Here is a 15,701-nt window from a genome sequence, read left to right on the forward strand (position 1 = left end):
CCCCATATGGCACACCTTATCTGACAGCATCCCACCAGGGCTGGGAGAGCCAGGGTGCAGGGAAAGCATGCGCTCCCCGTGAAGCTGTGGATCTGGAAGGATCCCATCTGTCCCCTTCAGAGACACGTGCCAGGGTGACACGTTGAAGCAACATGCTTTGCACAGGAGCCTGACTCTTCTGGCGAGCTGAGTGCTGCTGAACCCTTTCCACCCTTCCTCTCACACACACATGCTATTTCTGCAACACTGATGATGGCTTGTGTCTTCATTGGGAAAATGCCTCAGTCCTCAGCTGGGAGAGGAAAAAGTGATAAGCCAGTTTGTCATCTGTCTCCTGGCACTTCACACGACGATGCAATCATGCCCCAAGGGCAACTGCTCCAACCAAACCTACCTCCCAGTCTGGGAGGGTGAAGGCACCCAGCATACAGCACAAATCTTCCAGCCATGAGTCAAAGCAGCGGCATAACTAAAAAGCCCCGATACTTGCCATCTCGTCCCAAGGCCCTCCGCCTCATCGTCCACCCCCACTGATGGCCACACAGTTCCCTGGCTCTGGAAAAATGAAGACAGCACACAGAGCAGAAGAAAAAACATGGTCTGGACATGGGTAGGACTGTGCTCCTAACAATAAGCAGCTATTTGCATGGGGAAGAATACTGCCCTTGTGGCAGGCTTCTGTCTCTACCAGTCGCTGATTGAAACTCGGAGCCACCTGGGGTTGGGCTGCAGGCTCTGCTGACCCTTGCCGCAGCTCAGACCCGAAGCATGCTCAGAGCAGCGGCCAGCAGCGAGACACAGGGTGCTGGAGGACAGGGCAGTCAAGATAGTTTGCAAGCAGAGCACCTGTGAACACTACACAGCCAGGCAAGGAAACAGAAGAGCCAAGCAAGGCCAAGCCAATTAAGGAGGTTAAATAGACCCCAAATGTTGCAAAAAGAAACAGTTCTGCAGATGAGCGTCTTCGCCCAACCTGTTTTGGGTCCCTCTCCAAACATTTCCTTACCAGCCACAGACAGCCATCCCTGATGAGCCAGAATCAACCTTAAGCCTCAGAGTATGCACCCATATCAGGTACTTAAATGATAGATCACATCAACTAGGAAAATGACTGCCAGCCTCCCCAATAAATGAAACAGAAGAAGCAGGGAACCCAAAGGAAAGAGACTTTTTACAGCTATTTCCCCACCACTCCCTAAAGGGAAAAGAAATTCTGTAGATGGGAAGCTATGCTTCAAGACATCTGTTCCCTTTGCTTTTACATCTATCACAGATGTCCTTAACACTTGGTGTAAAACAGGAGATACAAATATGAAAGCTTATATGAACAAAACAATAGCTTCATACTTAATCTTTGTAAGAGATCAAGCTATTCCAGATACATTAATAAAAAAAGCTTCCTAACACATCAGAGATAGCTGCAAAAGAATAACCAAGCACAGTAAGAGTGAAGACAGGCAAGCCTAAATAAACAGTGTCAAAACCAGTCAGCAATAAATTAACATGGCTCCATCCCGAAGATAAGAAGAGAGTGTTGCCACTAACAGCAAGGAGCATGCCAGCTCAAGGCGCAGATACACAAGAGATATCCAGAAAACACTGTCCAAGCTGATACTTACCACAAACTTCTCGCCATTCTGCTCCACGTGCTTGTACGTGGGGATGGAGATGGGCACAGCTTGTTTTTCTGTGTAGTCATAGAATGACTGCCCCAAAGAGTCATCACTCGGATCAAGGTTATCTGCCTCATGAGGAGGCACGGACAACACTGTCAGAATTAACTCCTTCTCTCCTGCACGAATCAGGTCCACCACTTGCTTGTGTGTTGCTCCTTCAACATTCACTCCATTCCTGTGAAAGAGAACGCAGAAAAGCCATAAGCAAGGCAGAGGTGACCACAGAGCCTTCAAACCACACCAGGACCAGCCCAGAGATCCATCACATATCTGCTTCCCCTGAAAATCCCTCCAGCCTCAACTGCTCTGGTTGCTCCAGTTTCAATCTGGTCTGAACTTCACTCATTTTTCCTATTGATGATTTCTCAGGTTATTAGTTACTGAATATGTTTAATGACTACAGTCACAGCTAAAACTTCTTTAGAAGGTTCATATACCCCCTTGAATATTTAAAACAAGTTTTGTGGTTTTCACCATTTCTCAATGATTTGACGTGGCATGTTTGTACCCAGAAAGCAAGCCTTTTCCCATCAGCTAAAAGCAATTACAAGGAGACCACAGAACTGGGGAAGAAAACACTGAATGCATAATACATACTAGTGTGCTAGGGCAAAGCCCATCTCCTGAACCTCTACAGCTCCAAAACGTAAGTGGATTTCCCTAAATCTGAATTGAGCTTCCATCTGAACAAGAACGAGAAAGCAGGCAAGGAGGCTCAGAGAGCAAAGGTAAGCAATTTCAGAAGCTGGTGTTCCCATCTGCCAAGACACAGCACCCATGAGCACACCTGGTTCAGTGCGACATAAACGAGATATGTGTTCATTTCAGTTACTTCTAGGCAAACTGCTCTGCCTTGTCCCAAACGGCCCAGGAGCACTGCTGCAGCAAGTAACACATTTCTGCTTCCTAAGCTGCTCCAACCTGATCACAAGAGCTCGTCCCAATTATGCCCAAAGCCCTCCAGGAGTCCCATGGAAGCTCTGAAGACCCAAGACATACCCAAGCCACCTCTAGAGCATTCTTGCCATTTGTGTTCTCCCTGTAAGCTCAGTTCACCATCACCTGGCTCTTGCTTTGCCCAGAAGATACAGACCAGACCTCAGCCAGCTTGGAAAAATGCTGGACCTATGACTTGATTTCAAAGCAAAGAGTGCTGTTAGGTTCTCTTCCAAATCTGGGAAAGGACAAGTCTGTTTTTCCTCCTGATAAAAGCTAAATTTAGTAGTGAGTCTCCATAAACTCGCAGTCATTGCAAACATCTCTGTGAAGAGTTTGGTATCCAAAACATTCCCTGTATAAACAGGAACAGGCAGAGCTTCACCCACCGCATCCCTACCAGTCAGCCTGGCTGCGCTCCTGCAAGGCTGCCGGAGAGCCCATGGACCATCGGAGATGACAGGTGTCCTTCACCTCTGCTTCCAGAGCAGCTGCTTGGGATGAGCCTGGAACAAACCAGCCAAGGAGTTTCGTGCTGCTGCTGAAACACCGGCAACCATGCCGCAACCCCAATTTGTCTTCACTCACACCTAGGAATTTCTCCACCAGAAAACCCAATGTCACCCTTATTCTGCACTGCTGGCTATGGCCATTACCTGATGCTTCGGAGGAGTGCAAGAGGAAGGCAGCCTCCACTTTCCCAGTCATGAGTCCTGACCATGCAGGGAGAGAAAATTACTCCTCCTGGCAAGTCAGCTACTCCTTCCCAGAGCCTGGGAACAGACTGTCATCATCTTGCCACCAAAGACGTAGTACTGGTCACAGAATCATCCCAGCTTGCCTTAAATCAAGCACGGGATTTAGCTTTCAATCCCCAGCTCTCAAATGAAAGAGAACAGCTCTTGCCGCTTCACGTCAATAATTTTTTATTGAACTTTTACTTAGAAAAATCACCCTGAAAAGATCTGATCTTGACTTGCAAGTCTGGGTGAGAGATCCCACACTCTGTATCAAGTTTAAAAAAAGCCCCAAGCGGTGCTTGTGAGCCAGAGACAGCACTTGTGCTTTGCCAGGAGTTGGACAAAAAAGCTTCCCCCAGCTTGGACACTATGCATGGTTATCAGCCCTCTTAGAGCTCCCATATCGTTTCAGGGAAGGGATAACCCTCGGATGCAGCCCCTGGGCTCTGTGCGATAAGAGTGCTCGAAGAGCTGTATGCAGCTTTTACAGCAACAAGACTGTTAAGTTCAGGAAAAGGGAGAATCCCCTCCTCACCAGCCAGCTCTTTCACAGGGCAGGAACATGGCCTCCCAAGCAGCAAATTTGGTCACAGAGGGCAGCCCTCATTATCGAGTTGAGCCATTAGCCACCAACATTGTCACACTAAAGTGACATTCGTGTTTGTTTCACCTGACCAATGCTCACGTGCTGCTCACTTATCCCAGATCCCTTCCACTCACCTAGAATAAACCCAATCTGTAAAGTCCTACAGCACTGCTGCCCAAGTAAGATTTTTGGTGAATGGGGGTGAAAAGCCAGAGACTCCAGTCATGTAGAAAAGGTTGCTGTTTGCCTGCACCAGGAAGGACAGCAGGTCAAAAGAACCCTCCTCCATGCATCCCAGTCCCATCCTGAAGAGAGAAGGATGAAGGCAGGGGAGTATAGTCACCATCCCACACTCGACCTCGAGCCCATCTCCAGCCAGTGACAGGCAGAGCTGCCTCCAGCTGGCAGGAGGGGCTTTTGGATGACCCAGACTGCAGGATGCCCCACTTAGTCTGCAAAAGTCAAGGCTGGTTTCTAGTTACTCAGCCCCAGCTGGGCTGGAACTAGGTCCTCAGCTTAACTTCCCGTCAACAAAGACCTCAGACACCGTGCCTTCCCTTCTGCCAGCAGACCGAGAACAAACACACTGCCGGCTTCCTCCTTTTCCTCTCCTTAGCCCCTGGTGACTTCTGCTGCCACCCATTTCCTTCCCAAGCCAACACCAAACCCTGGGAGGTGGCGAGGACAGGACCTGGGACTCCCGACAATAAGACTGCAATACACCATTTCATTCACAAAAACCCGGTAACACCCACTGCCAGCTCTCCATCACTCCCAGCAGGTCTTTCTAAGATCAGATGCTGCTTTAATATCAGCCCTGCTCACCCCTTTGCTCTGCAGCGCAGTAGGAAGGAGCAGTCAGTACTGCAGGCGCAGGGGGCCAAAGGACTCGTACCTTTGCAATAAAGTCACCATAGCAACTCAGGCTGGAATCATCACTGATGAACCAACAAAGAAAAGGAATGGTAAATCATACAACATAGGCAAATCACAGCAGCTGGCAAGGTGAGAGGAGCACAGCTGAACAACATGCTGTTTACACAGCCACAGACCTGTGGGTTGAGAGCTGAATGCACTTTTCCAGAGACAATGGGACACTCGGGTACTTTGTTCCTCAAGCTTCTGCCTTCATATGGAGTCAGAAAAAAAGACCCAGGCATTACCTTTACCCTTCCAGGGGACACGCACGGTCCCAGAAGAGGGCTGCTGAGCTGACCACAGGGCTGGGTCCCTCCATACCTTACAGAAAGGATGTCCAGATACAAGAGTGGTGGATGACAACCAGATCCAATGAATCCTTCCCTCCACAAAGGAGGTACCACAGATGGCAAACCGCTCTCTTCTGTGTGGGACGGGAAATAGAGCAGAACTCTGCTCATGGCAGAGCAAACTGCTGCAGGATAGAGACCGCAGCCGGGCACACGCAACCCCCAGCCAGGTCTGCCAGACTTCAGCAGCACTCGAAGAGCAACTTCCTCCAACAAATCACTTCTCTCGGCTGTCTGCCACCAAATGTGGATGTGGTTAAACCAGGAGCACGAGGTTTTGTCATATTCCACTGCAGCACAGTGGGTGAGTCTTCTTCCCTCAGTGCCTGGCTTCCTCTTCGCCTCACTGGGGATGTGAGCTGCCTCACAGGAAGGTTACCGCGGTAAAGCTCTTTACTGAGTAGGTAGAAGCGATGCTGGAGCTGTTCAGTGCGCTGTTGGACTGGGCAATGTGGAGCCTTTTCATGCTGTCCCCCTGGCAGAGGCATCCCCACCTAAACAGGGCTGCAAGGGGCTCCCAAATGCTCTTGCCCTCCCCCTAGTGAGCTGGGAAGAAGCTGTTTTCCTCCTGTTGCTGGGTAGGGTCGGTCTAGCTCAATACTCACCATGACTAAGGGCTCACGTTCGCTGAGCTGAAGACAACATAACCCCAAAGCACTCGTTACCACGTCTCTGATGGTAATCATCTCACCGTAGCAGAAGGAACACACGCCTGCATCGCAGTCCGCAGTCCACAGTCCAGCATGATGCCCAAGACACCTGCCAAGACAGGCCTGGACTGAGACTCCAGACTGTGACCCGAGGCAGCCACATGCTTTGCTGCCCACTGACACCACTGCGAGGGCAGAAACCCTGGCACACGTGGGGCAAGATCAGGTGCTGCCAGCCTTGGCACTTGCCCTTCAAGGGCTTGCCTGGTGCTATGGGGGAAGCTAACCTCTGGGAATTACAGCAGGTTACGCTTAACAAAAGATCTTTAGTCTGTGGTTCTGCAAGCTCCTGCCACAAAAAAATACCTGCTGGGGGGCAGAGCAGACCAGTGTTTGTTCATCGTAACAAATTCAAAAGCTTCTCTGAGACTGAGTTTTCAAAGTACTAGGCCAAAGACAGTGAGCAGTGGCTGCAGGCTGGCACGGTCCCCTGGCTGGAAAGAGGATGAGCTGCTGAAGCACCCCACTTGCTGCCCCAAACCTGAACTCTCCGCCAGCACAGTGTGAAAAATGTCTCACTCAGCAGCTATGTTTGAACCCAGGAACACCTATCGGCAAGTGTTCTCGGCAAGAACAGAAACTTCTGGCAAACACCAGGAGATCCTGAGGACAAAGCATGCATTTGACAAAGCAAAATTCCCCATCATGCTGATGCTAACGAGCAAGATCCCCAAGACACAGAGAAGAACATTTCACTTCTCCCATTTGTACACCGAATGACTCACGTTCTGCAAAGACTTCTTAAAATTTCCCAACTATCTGTCTGTCAAGAGATGACAAGGAAATTTACTGCAAGAAAGTCTGCAATAAGCTTCCTGGAGATTCAGACCACAGCCTTTGTGCTTCATTCAGGCAAAGTACTGACCCAGCTGACATACCATCCAAGGAAAAACACACCAGAAACAACTCAAGTCATCTTTAAGGCTTTGCTTTTTAGCAGATAAGCACCTTAAGCCATCCCATGCTATCTGCAGGGCCACTATGGCAAAGCACAGGTCAGAGCTCTCCCACCACGGTGTGACAGAACCAGGCTGGCAAGAGCCTGGCCGTGTAGATGTCGCCTCGGAAGTAAGGCTGGCAGCAGCTATTCACACCACAACTTCACATGTCACTTGTCTCTTAGTGGGGGTGGGCTGCCAAGTCCCCATCTCCCCCACCCAGTGCTTTGCATCTTCCAGCTCCTGACACTTGGCTCAAAGCCCATCTGGCTCCAGCTCTGTCCAGGGCTGTACGTTAAGCCCATAAAATTCCATATGTCACCAAGAAGCTCCCTGCACTCCTGCCTCTTCTGTAACACAATGGTTCTCACAAATATTCAGCTGCAGGAGAGATTTTAAGTGCGGTGCTGAGACAACAGATTACTCTCTGCTCTGAGAAGGGCTGATGAAGGAACAAGAGTGCTGAAGATGAGATCCAGCAACAAGGGCAGTCACCACAGGGATCAGCAGCCTCCTTGGGAGAGGCTCTGGAAATAAAGATGAACAGCTAATGAGCTTACTGGACACAGTACTGCAGGACAGCTTCTCCAGGCTTGCCATAGCAGCTGCAGAAATGGGCGCTTCATCATCTTCATCCATCTCCCTTCTCAAATCCAGCTAATGCCAAACACCAAAGCAGCTCCACACGACACTACCACCAATGCCTTATGGGGTGCATTTGCAAAGGGGCAGCCACTGCAACGGTGCTGGCTCCCTTCCACCACTCCTCAGGAGAGCAACGTATTCGCCGGACTGATCCACAGCAGCTTTAACAGATCCAGCAACTTGCAGCTTATCCCAGAGGAGTGTTAAGTTTCTCAGTTGCATGATACACCCAAGACCATTCAAGCTAAACAGTTTCCCCAACAGGCCATGTGTTTCCCCCACTCCAGCCCTGAACTGCTCAGTCCCCAAAGCCAGACAGCTGCCAGCACAAGCCTTCCTAAAACTGAACCATGCCAGGGCTGTTCAGCTGAGGCTGAAGCAGTATTTCCCCATTTCTAATCACCCAAAAGAAGGGAAGCCAGCCTTCCTCTTCTACAGCTAAGAAATCCAGACTCTGTCCAATATTACTCCACACAGATAAAAAGAACCCACAAAGACACTAACAAGCACAATTCCAGTGACCTTTCCTATTTCTCTTACATGGGAGAGACTAGAAGAAGGTTGGGATAATTACCATTTTCACAGAAGACTCTTACAACATTTTAAGGAAGTTTTAACGTCCCTGTGCATATTGACATGCTTTGCTCTTGCAAACAGTGTAACTGCCATTCACCCACTCCAATCATGAAAGGAGTGATTCCTTGCAAATTAGTACTTCTGAAACACCCTGAAAGAAGACAAAGAATGTTAACATTTCAGAAGGTTAAAAACTAACTACTACTGAAAAGCAAACAAGTACTGACTCAATAGGTGGAAAGCTCTTAGTCTTGCTAAAAAAGGAACAACATTTTGGACACTTCAGAAACCAAGTCTGTATCAAATCCACCCTGGAAACTCAGGAGCAGTTTAACAGCAATCAGCTTCTACACCAGCAATAGGAGACACGATCTAGGTCAAGGCCTCCTTGGGTTTTCCTTCCCTGAACCATTAGCAAAACCACCCTGAGAAGACCAGAGATGGACAGGGCTGCTAGACCACAAGCCCCGGTGCTAGCACAGAGCTGGACTTTTAAGCATAACCTTTCTGACCAACATCAAAGCAATGATTCTTATCTGTTCTTTTTGTAGACCCAGATTCTCCTCCAGCTCTGTTCAAGCTGCTGACAACCAAGTTCAAGCCTGTGACAGTGGCTTTGGTTTCCCAGCAGCGCCCTTTCGCAGAGCTCCAAGCAACACCAGTGAGCCCCTCAGGACTCTGCAGACCACACACTGAAAACCACTGTCATGAGACGCTCCTCCAGAGATGTCAGCGAAGAGCCCAGCAGTGTCTCGCGCTCCAGCTCTTTGAAACAGCATCCCAGTCCAACAGCAGCCTGCAGTACGGGTGTTCACGAGGCCTCTCAGTGTTTCAGTCTGCAGCTCACATTTCGCAAGCACAGGTTTGAATCCCAGTAAAGGAAACTCTCCCCCTGCCTTACCATTTTGTCCGTCGCTACTTTCCTCAGTGCTCAGACTGGTGAGCAAGGAAGGTTAACTATAGGTACAAAAAAGCCACCGCAAGATGCCAGGCACCAACGTCCAGCACATCCCCAGCAGTTCTTCCCCATCAGGAGAGGGGTGGACGCTTCCACTGAGCCCGTGGAGTCTGACCCATTTGCTTCGTTATCTCAAGACGAACAAAGCAGGAGCAGAGAGCACAGGTGGCAGAAACGGGTTTAAATTTCTCCAGCTTCAGTCATCGTGCCCATTCCTAGGCACCTATAGAGTTCTGTTTAAGTATACTGCAAATTGTTAAACTAGGGTAGATAAAAAGGCTCTTGCGTACATCTAATTGTACACTGAATGGAAAACCCAGCACATGAGGGTTCTTCATTTACCTGCTGCTGTTATCTCTCAAGAAAGAAAAGACACATTTGCAGTTTTTCACTCCAACAGCCAACGCCAGCCTTATTGAGCACACCGAGCACAGGCTGAAAGGCGCAATCAGGAGACCCGAATTATTCCCAATTCTAATCTACAGCCTTAACCAGGCAAATCCACTCTGCCTCCTGTGCTTCAGCAGCCCTGTTTGTAAAAGGGGGAGAGATGCTGACCCACAGTAAAATGCTTGGAAAACGTGTGCAGGAAAGCAAGTGATGGAACCTGGAAAGGTTGGGGTGAATTCAGGAACACTACCGGGAAGACGGTGTGTTTAGAGGTGGGTGAAGGAAAGACATCTATCAGCTGGTGATTAGAGGGTTTTTAAGGTTTGCCAGGCCGCAAGCCGAACTCAACATGTTTCACGAGTTCCTATTGCTGCAACCACAGTAGAACAACAACCCACCTCTGAAGCAGCCAGGGGGCTGTGCATCCCCACGTCTTCCACCTTCTCACCATCCAGGTATGTAAGATAAAGCTTCCACCACTGATTCAATCCACTTCCTAAACTGTCTGAGGTTAAGGAAAGAGACACCCTTAAAAACTTTGGCCAAGGTAAGGCCTGCTGACCACTTTGTAAGGTGATTTTCTGGCAACGCACCCTTTGTGCAAGCAACAAAATTCTGTGAATAAGCAGAGCACACAGCTGCTGCCTCCCTTTTACAGACCATTCTGGAATTTTCCAAAGCAGAACCAGCTTTTTCTGTCCCAAGTCAATACACAAAATTAGACTTTAGACCAAGAAGAGATAAAGAGTTTAATCTCCTGAGGGAAACGCCTTTACCCCGCAAACTGGAGTCACTCCCCATGAGGGTTAGGAAGAAGCCATCTCCGTCGGGGGTTATTCCACCAAGACCTGTATCAAGGGGTATGACACCTTCCCTCAAAGCAGAAGGTACTGCGACCATTTCAGACATTTCTGACACAGGAATGAGTGATGGAGACCAATTCTCTGGTCTGGTGGAGTACAGTACCCCCCTACCCTCGCAATCATGCCTAGATCGGACCAGGTTTCTGCTGCACACAGTTCAATGATATTGAGAACAGATCCCTTCTTTATCTGTTCAATTATTTTTGAGCGAGCTTCCCTGCTAGCAGAGCAAACGCTAGTGAGATTTTCTTCCCTGTCAAGATTAGTTATGATTGTCATTCAGGGTGATAATCAAGAACTAAATTAGCTTTCATTGTCTGTCTCCAATGCCCTCAACACCCACAAACACAAAACCAGCTAAGAAGATTAGAGAGCATGCCATAGCTACATTGCAAAACCAGCCTTTGAAAGCAAGAGGTCTGAGCTAGATGCTAGATACAGGAGCATCACACAGTAAAGGATGGCAATAAAGGACTTTGCAGTGAGGACAGGACTCTAAATAAACCCTTCAGATAACACTCTAAACATCCTTTGGTTCTGGATGAGGACTGAGAAGCAGGTTGTGCACCTGGAAAACCACACTCCTGTCACTGCAGCTGGAGCCCTCAGCCACGCAGGGATGGAAGGTCTGGGGGTCTTCCAGCACCACACATGTCCAGAGCGAGCTGGGGAAGAGATGTCTGTGGGGTCTGTCGCCCCACAAGTTACCACGTGCTAAATACCCCATTACTCTGCAGCAACAGCCTCAGTAATTCCATCAAGGCCATGCAATGGAAGAATCTCCTCTCTCAGGCTCTTGCTCCAAAAAATTCTCTCCCAGGCCGGTTTGCTTGGAGTTGCAGGAGGTGAAAACAAAGTCCTGCTTGGAAATAAACAGCCTGTTCAGAGAACACCTAACCTGCATGTGCTTTCAGTACTCAAACATGACATGAGATCTGCAAAGATGCCAAGCAGCCAGCAGTTCCTCCCGAAGCCCCATCACCCAGCTCCAGACCCACAGCCCATCCTTCAGCAAGTTCACTGCAACTGCCAAACCAGCTGTGAGTCCTGTGGGCAGATGAACTGGGTGCCGGGGCCAGGGTCACTGTGCTGGGGAGGTGGCAGCGGCGGCAGATGGGCCCCGTGCCTCCCAGGGAACCCCACCCCCACCATTGTGTGCAGGGTGCTGCTGTGGAAAGGAAGGGAAATCAGAGCTATTTTTGGAGTCTTGTTTTATTGTTTTCTACTCCAAGTCACAACCGTGCTAAGATTTACTTGCAGGAGTTGGATTTTAATAGACCCAGGGAGAACGAGCGTCCTCTTGGCAGAGTGTGCAGAGACACAGGGACTTCACACCGCCAAAATGTGGCTGGTACTGAGTAATATTTTTCAGGCGGATTTATGCAGCCAGGTTAACAAAAGCAATAGCCGATACTGGAAAAGGGTGAGAGCCAATCTGGCAGCACTACAAGAAGATACATGCGCAAATTAAAAGTGACTTCTCCCGGGAGATGAGAAGTGGCAGATAACGCAATAGGAAATCCCCCATCCTTCCAGCCGCAGCAGTTGCTCCCTGCCCTGCGGAATGGGAAGCCAGGGGTCCAGAGAGCCACAAGAAAACACCCCTCGTGCCACCTCATTAACCATTGTTATCTGCAGGCCTTAACTCCTTCAAACACCGCTGCGTGGTTTGGCAACAGACTAAAGGTCAGGCCTTTGCCTCGCGCTGGCCAAGACGCTGGGGACCGAACCCCGATTCCAGCACCAGCCTCAAAACCCACCTCTGATTTCAAACATGACATTTTAAGTGTTTCCCCACAGCGGGCACAAGGGAGAATTTTAGCTTGGCACCTTGCAACGCATATGAAAGTACTTCCCCTCAGTCAATAAACGTTGTTCTCTCAAGTAGATCCTCCAGGTGCAGAATTCACCCCCCAAACAGTTCTTCTGCACAGAAAAAAATCAAAGCATAAAGTATTTGGGTCACACGGGAGAGAGCCAAATCCCAACAGCAAGCTTTCTGCAGGGCATGGCCAGCTCTCTAGCCACGGGCTAGTCAGAACAGATCTTCTCTGCTTGGGCCCAAACACATGCTGTTGTCCTTCACACACTGCAGCCTGCAAAGACTGGCAGCAAAGCATTCCTGCTGCTGTGAAATCCCTGTAATTAATAAATAATTGAACTTAACCAACTCAGCATGAAGTACAAATACGTAAGGATCAGGAGGTATCGCACAGCTCAGCACGGGCAGAACCAACCCCAAGAACCACAAGACGAAGGGGAACATGCTGAGAAAAATACACCCAACAGGCTGAGGCTACAGAAAGCCCTGAAAGAGATTTAACCGATGGCAGTCCGCAAACATGGGCTCAAAGTCTAAGGGTTGTTTTTTTTTTTTTTTTGGGAGGAGGGGGGAAGATCAGTTTCAAGACAGCTGAAGCATTCCCATGGAAAGATGTTTTCAGGCTCACATTACGATTCTTGCTGTCGAGCAACAGCTACTGCACAGCCCTGGACAACCTGCGGTCCCAGTGACCAAGAGGACAAAAAACCAAGCAGCCGGTCCCATCCCCGAGCATGCATTTCCACCTCTGCTGCCTTCTGCAAAGCTGCATGGCTGTGGGGTGGAAGGCAGGCCACCAACTCCAGAGAGCATCCCTGTCTCATCCCAAAGGGGTGGTTTTTTTGTCCCCCTCCTTGCCCAGCCATGCCTGCAGCAGCAATCCTGCCATGTCAGATCTCCTCCTCCCTCCACAAGCATTCCCCTGCCCTCCCCAGGAGGGTCTCCATGTTGAAGACTGAGGGTCCCACTCACTGCAGGAGGGTTTACACCCTTGCACACCTCATCCTGGCCCACGCTGGCTCTCTGTAAGGGCACCCATGAGCTAACGCAGCCCAGTACCTGTTTGTGCCAGCCACAGGCCCTTCCCTCTGCTCTCTCCCCCGGAGACTTTCTCAGGGTGAGCTCCCCCTTCCTTCCAGCTACCTCCTTTCACATGTCCTAACCTACTTCCCCTCCTTACCAGGGATCTCTCCCGGGAACAGCTTTTCTCCAGGAGCTCAGTGCCACCCCAGGCAAATTCCCCACTGCGGCCACCCCCTGCCCAGCCAGGAAGGCAGATCCATACATGCGGCTCCTACAGGTATTTCTGTTGCTTGTGAGCCCTTCCTGCTCTGCAATCCAAAGGACACCCCCAAAAACAAAGGCAGGGGGAGAATCTCCCCAGGGATGAGCTAGTGAAGGGGACCCCCTGATTCACCCTCCAAGGGAGGGGCTCTTTCCTGCAGCTGTGACCCTCAATTCCTCCACACACCCCATAAAGAAGGGGATCCTCTAAAGAACCCCCTGAAAAATAAGTGCCTCACCTTCAAGGAGATGGAGGCTGTGTCCCTCCACCCCCAAAGGGGTCCCCCAAAACCCTCAGGGAGGACAATGCTGATCCGCATGCCCCTGTAAGAAGAGGTATCCTAGAACCCTCAATGAGGGGATGAAGGCAGCCACACCCCTCTCTGCATAAAGGGGTCCCTGAGGATGAGAGGCTGGCTCGTAAGGGGTCCCCAAAGCCCCTAGTGAGGGGAGGCTGGACCCCCTAAGGGCTTCCAGTGAGAGGAACTTGGGCCAGCCCCCGCAGTAAGGGTTTCCCCAAGCCCCCAGTGAGAGACCAGACCAGGTCCCCTCATCAGGGGCCCCCAAGCATCTGGGCAGACCAACAGAGCTCCTCACAGGAGGCTCCCCTGGGGCCCCCCCAAAGCCCCTGAGGAGAGTAGAACAAACCAGCCTCCCCAAGCCCCTGGTGTGGTCCAGCCATCCCCACAAGCCCCCCCCACATGCGCAACGAGGGGAAGCCGGCCTAGCCCCCCATTACAGGCTCCCATAAGACCCCTTCCAAGCTCCCAGCCAGGCTCAGCCCCTCCTCACGACTCCCCCAGCAAGGCTCAGCCCTCCCCCCCCCCCCCAAAGGATGCCCCAATCCCCCGGCCAGGCTCAGCCCCCTCAGGACTCCCCCCAAAGCCCCCAGCGAGAGGAATACACCCCCCTCAGCCCCTCGCCGAGGCTCAGCCCTCCCGCAGCGGAGGGGGCGGCAGCGGGACGGGGGCGGGCAGCCCCCCACGCCGAGCCGGGCTGGGCAGGGTGGGCGGCAGCGGGGCGGCGGCCCCCCCGTACTCACACCTCCAGGATGCGGTCCCCCTTGCGCACCCCAGCGCGGTCGGCCGCCCCGCCGCCCAGCACGGCGCTGACATGCTGCAGCGGGGCGTAGAGCTCGCCGTTGATGCTCCGTAGCTGGCCGCCCTCGCTCACTTGACCGCGTACGTTAAAGCCGTAGCCGGACTCCGACTTGACGATACGGACTACGCGGGGGCCGCCCGGCCCCGCCGGGGCCCCCTCACCGCCGCCGTTCCGGTGCGGCGCCGCCGCCGAGCGCGGCAGCCCTTCACCCTCCTCGTCCGCCATCTTGACGAGCAGCACCCGGCCGGCCCGTCACGCGACCGCCGCCGCGCCAGCCACCGTAGAACACCACCCCCACCGCCTTTGAGGGGGACGACGGGAAATGTAGTCCCGAGGCACCCCCTACCCGCGGGCGCGAGGGACGCTGGGGAATGTAGTCCGGCACAGCGGGAGCGAAGCCTTCTGGGAGGTGTAGTGCCGCGCCTCCGAAGCAACCGGGGGGGGGGGGGGGGGGGGGGGGGCACTGTGCCCGGCGGCGCCGTACCGTGATGTCACTGCTGTGACGTCACGCAGCCTCATAAGGCAACAGGTGGCAGAGAGGCCTTACCACAGGTCCAGGCGGCCCACAGGCCTCGCTAGCACCCCAGCCCCAAGGGAGCATGGGGCAGGGGAAGCCCCTGTCCCCAGGGAGGACAGGCACCCTGGCAGGCCCACATTCTCTTTGCCCCCACTTCCACCACAGCAGGGGCCCCGGCTGCCACAGAAGCAGGTGGCACAGGCCACTGTGTGGAGCAGGAGCGCCAGGGAGGCACCGAAATGATGCAGGCTCAGGCCCAGAGCCCAGGTCATCCCCCATGAGGGGGGCTCTCCAAAGCCTTTGGAGATGTGCCACAGGGGTGGCAGAAGTGGAGCAGCTCTGGATCAGAAAGCCACATCTCAACCCGGGCCTGGCCACCCTCCCCCCAGGCACTGGGGACAGACTATGTGGAGAGGGCAGCCATAGGGGACTGTTGAACTCCAATCCAGAAGCAGCTAGCTGAGCCCCTGGCCTTCACCACCACCAGAGTCAGTGCTGACAGTGTTGGGCACAGCATCATCTCACTCCTGTGGAGCACAGGACAGGGACGTTTGTCAAACTCTGCCATACCAGCAAGAGGAAAAAAAAAAAAAAAAAAAAAAAAAAAAAAAAAAAAAGAAGGGGCCCACAGCCACCTCAAGAAGCAGGGAGCTCAGCCAGCACAGCCAAAACACCAAATCCACCCCCCAAT

The 15,701-nt window shown here is 52.0% G+C and overlaps 1 protein-coding gene across 5 annotated transcripts in view; it reads right to left on the minus strand.

Annotated features, from left to right (window-relative positions):
• SNX27 (sorting nexin 27) overlaps nt 1–14,738 on the minus strand; it is a 35,584-nt gene extending 20,846 nt beyond the window's left edge. For 2 of the 5 annotated variants that reach the window (XM_049805221.1, XM_049805219.1), the window contains exons 1-2: nt 14,435–14,738; nt 1,620–1,851 (exon numbers count right to left, since the gene is read on the minus strand). In XM_049805221.1, coding sequence (XP_049661178.1) covers nt 1,620–1,851; nt 14,435–14,718 — 516 coding nt within the window. In that variant the 5' untranslated portion in view covers nt 14,719–14,738. Of the gene's footprint in view, nt 1–1,619; nt 1,852–3,001; nt 5,187–14,434 lie in introns of those variants that run through there. The other 3 variants (XM_049805220.1, XM_049805218.1, XM_049805222.1) reach the window with 3 other exon arrangements.
• Between the last annotated feature and the right edge of the window lie 963 nt (nt 14,739–15,701).

Source organism: Accipiter gentilis, chromosome 7 (assembly GCF_929443795.1).
Source record: "Accipiter gentilis chromosome 7, bAccGen1.1, whole genome shotgun sequence".
In the NCBI taxonomy this organism is placed as follows: Eukaryota; Metazoa; Chordata; class Aves; order Accipitriformes; family Accipitridae; genus Astur; species Astur gentilis.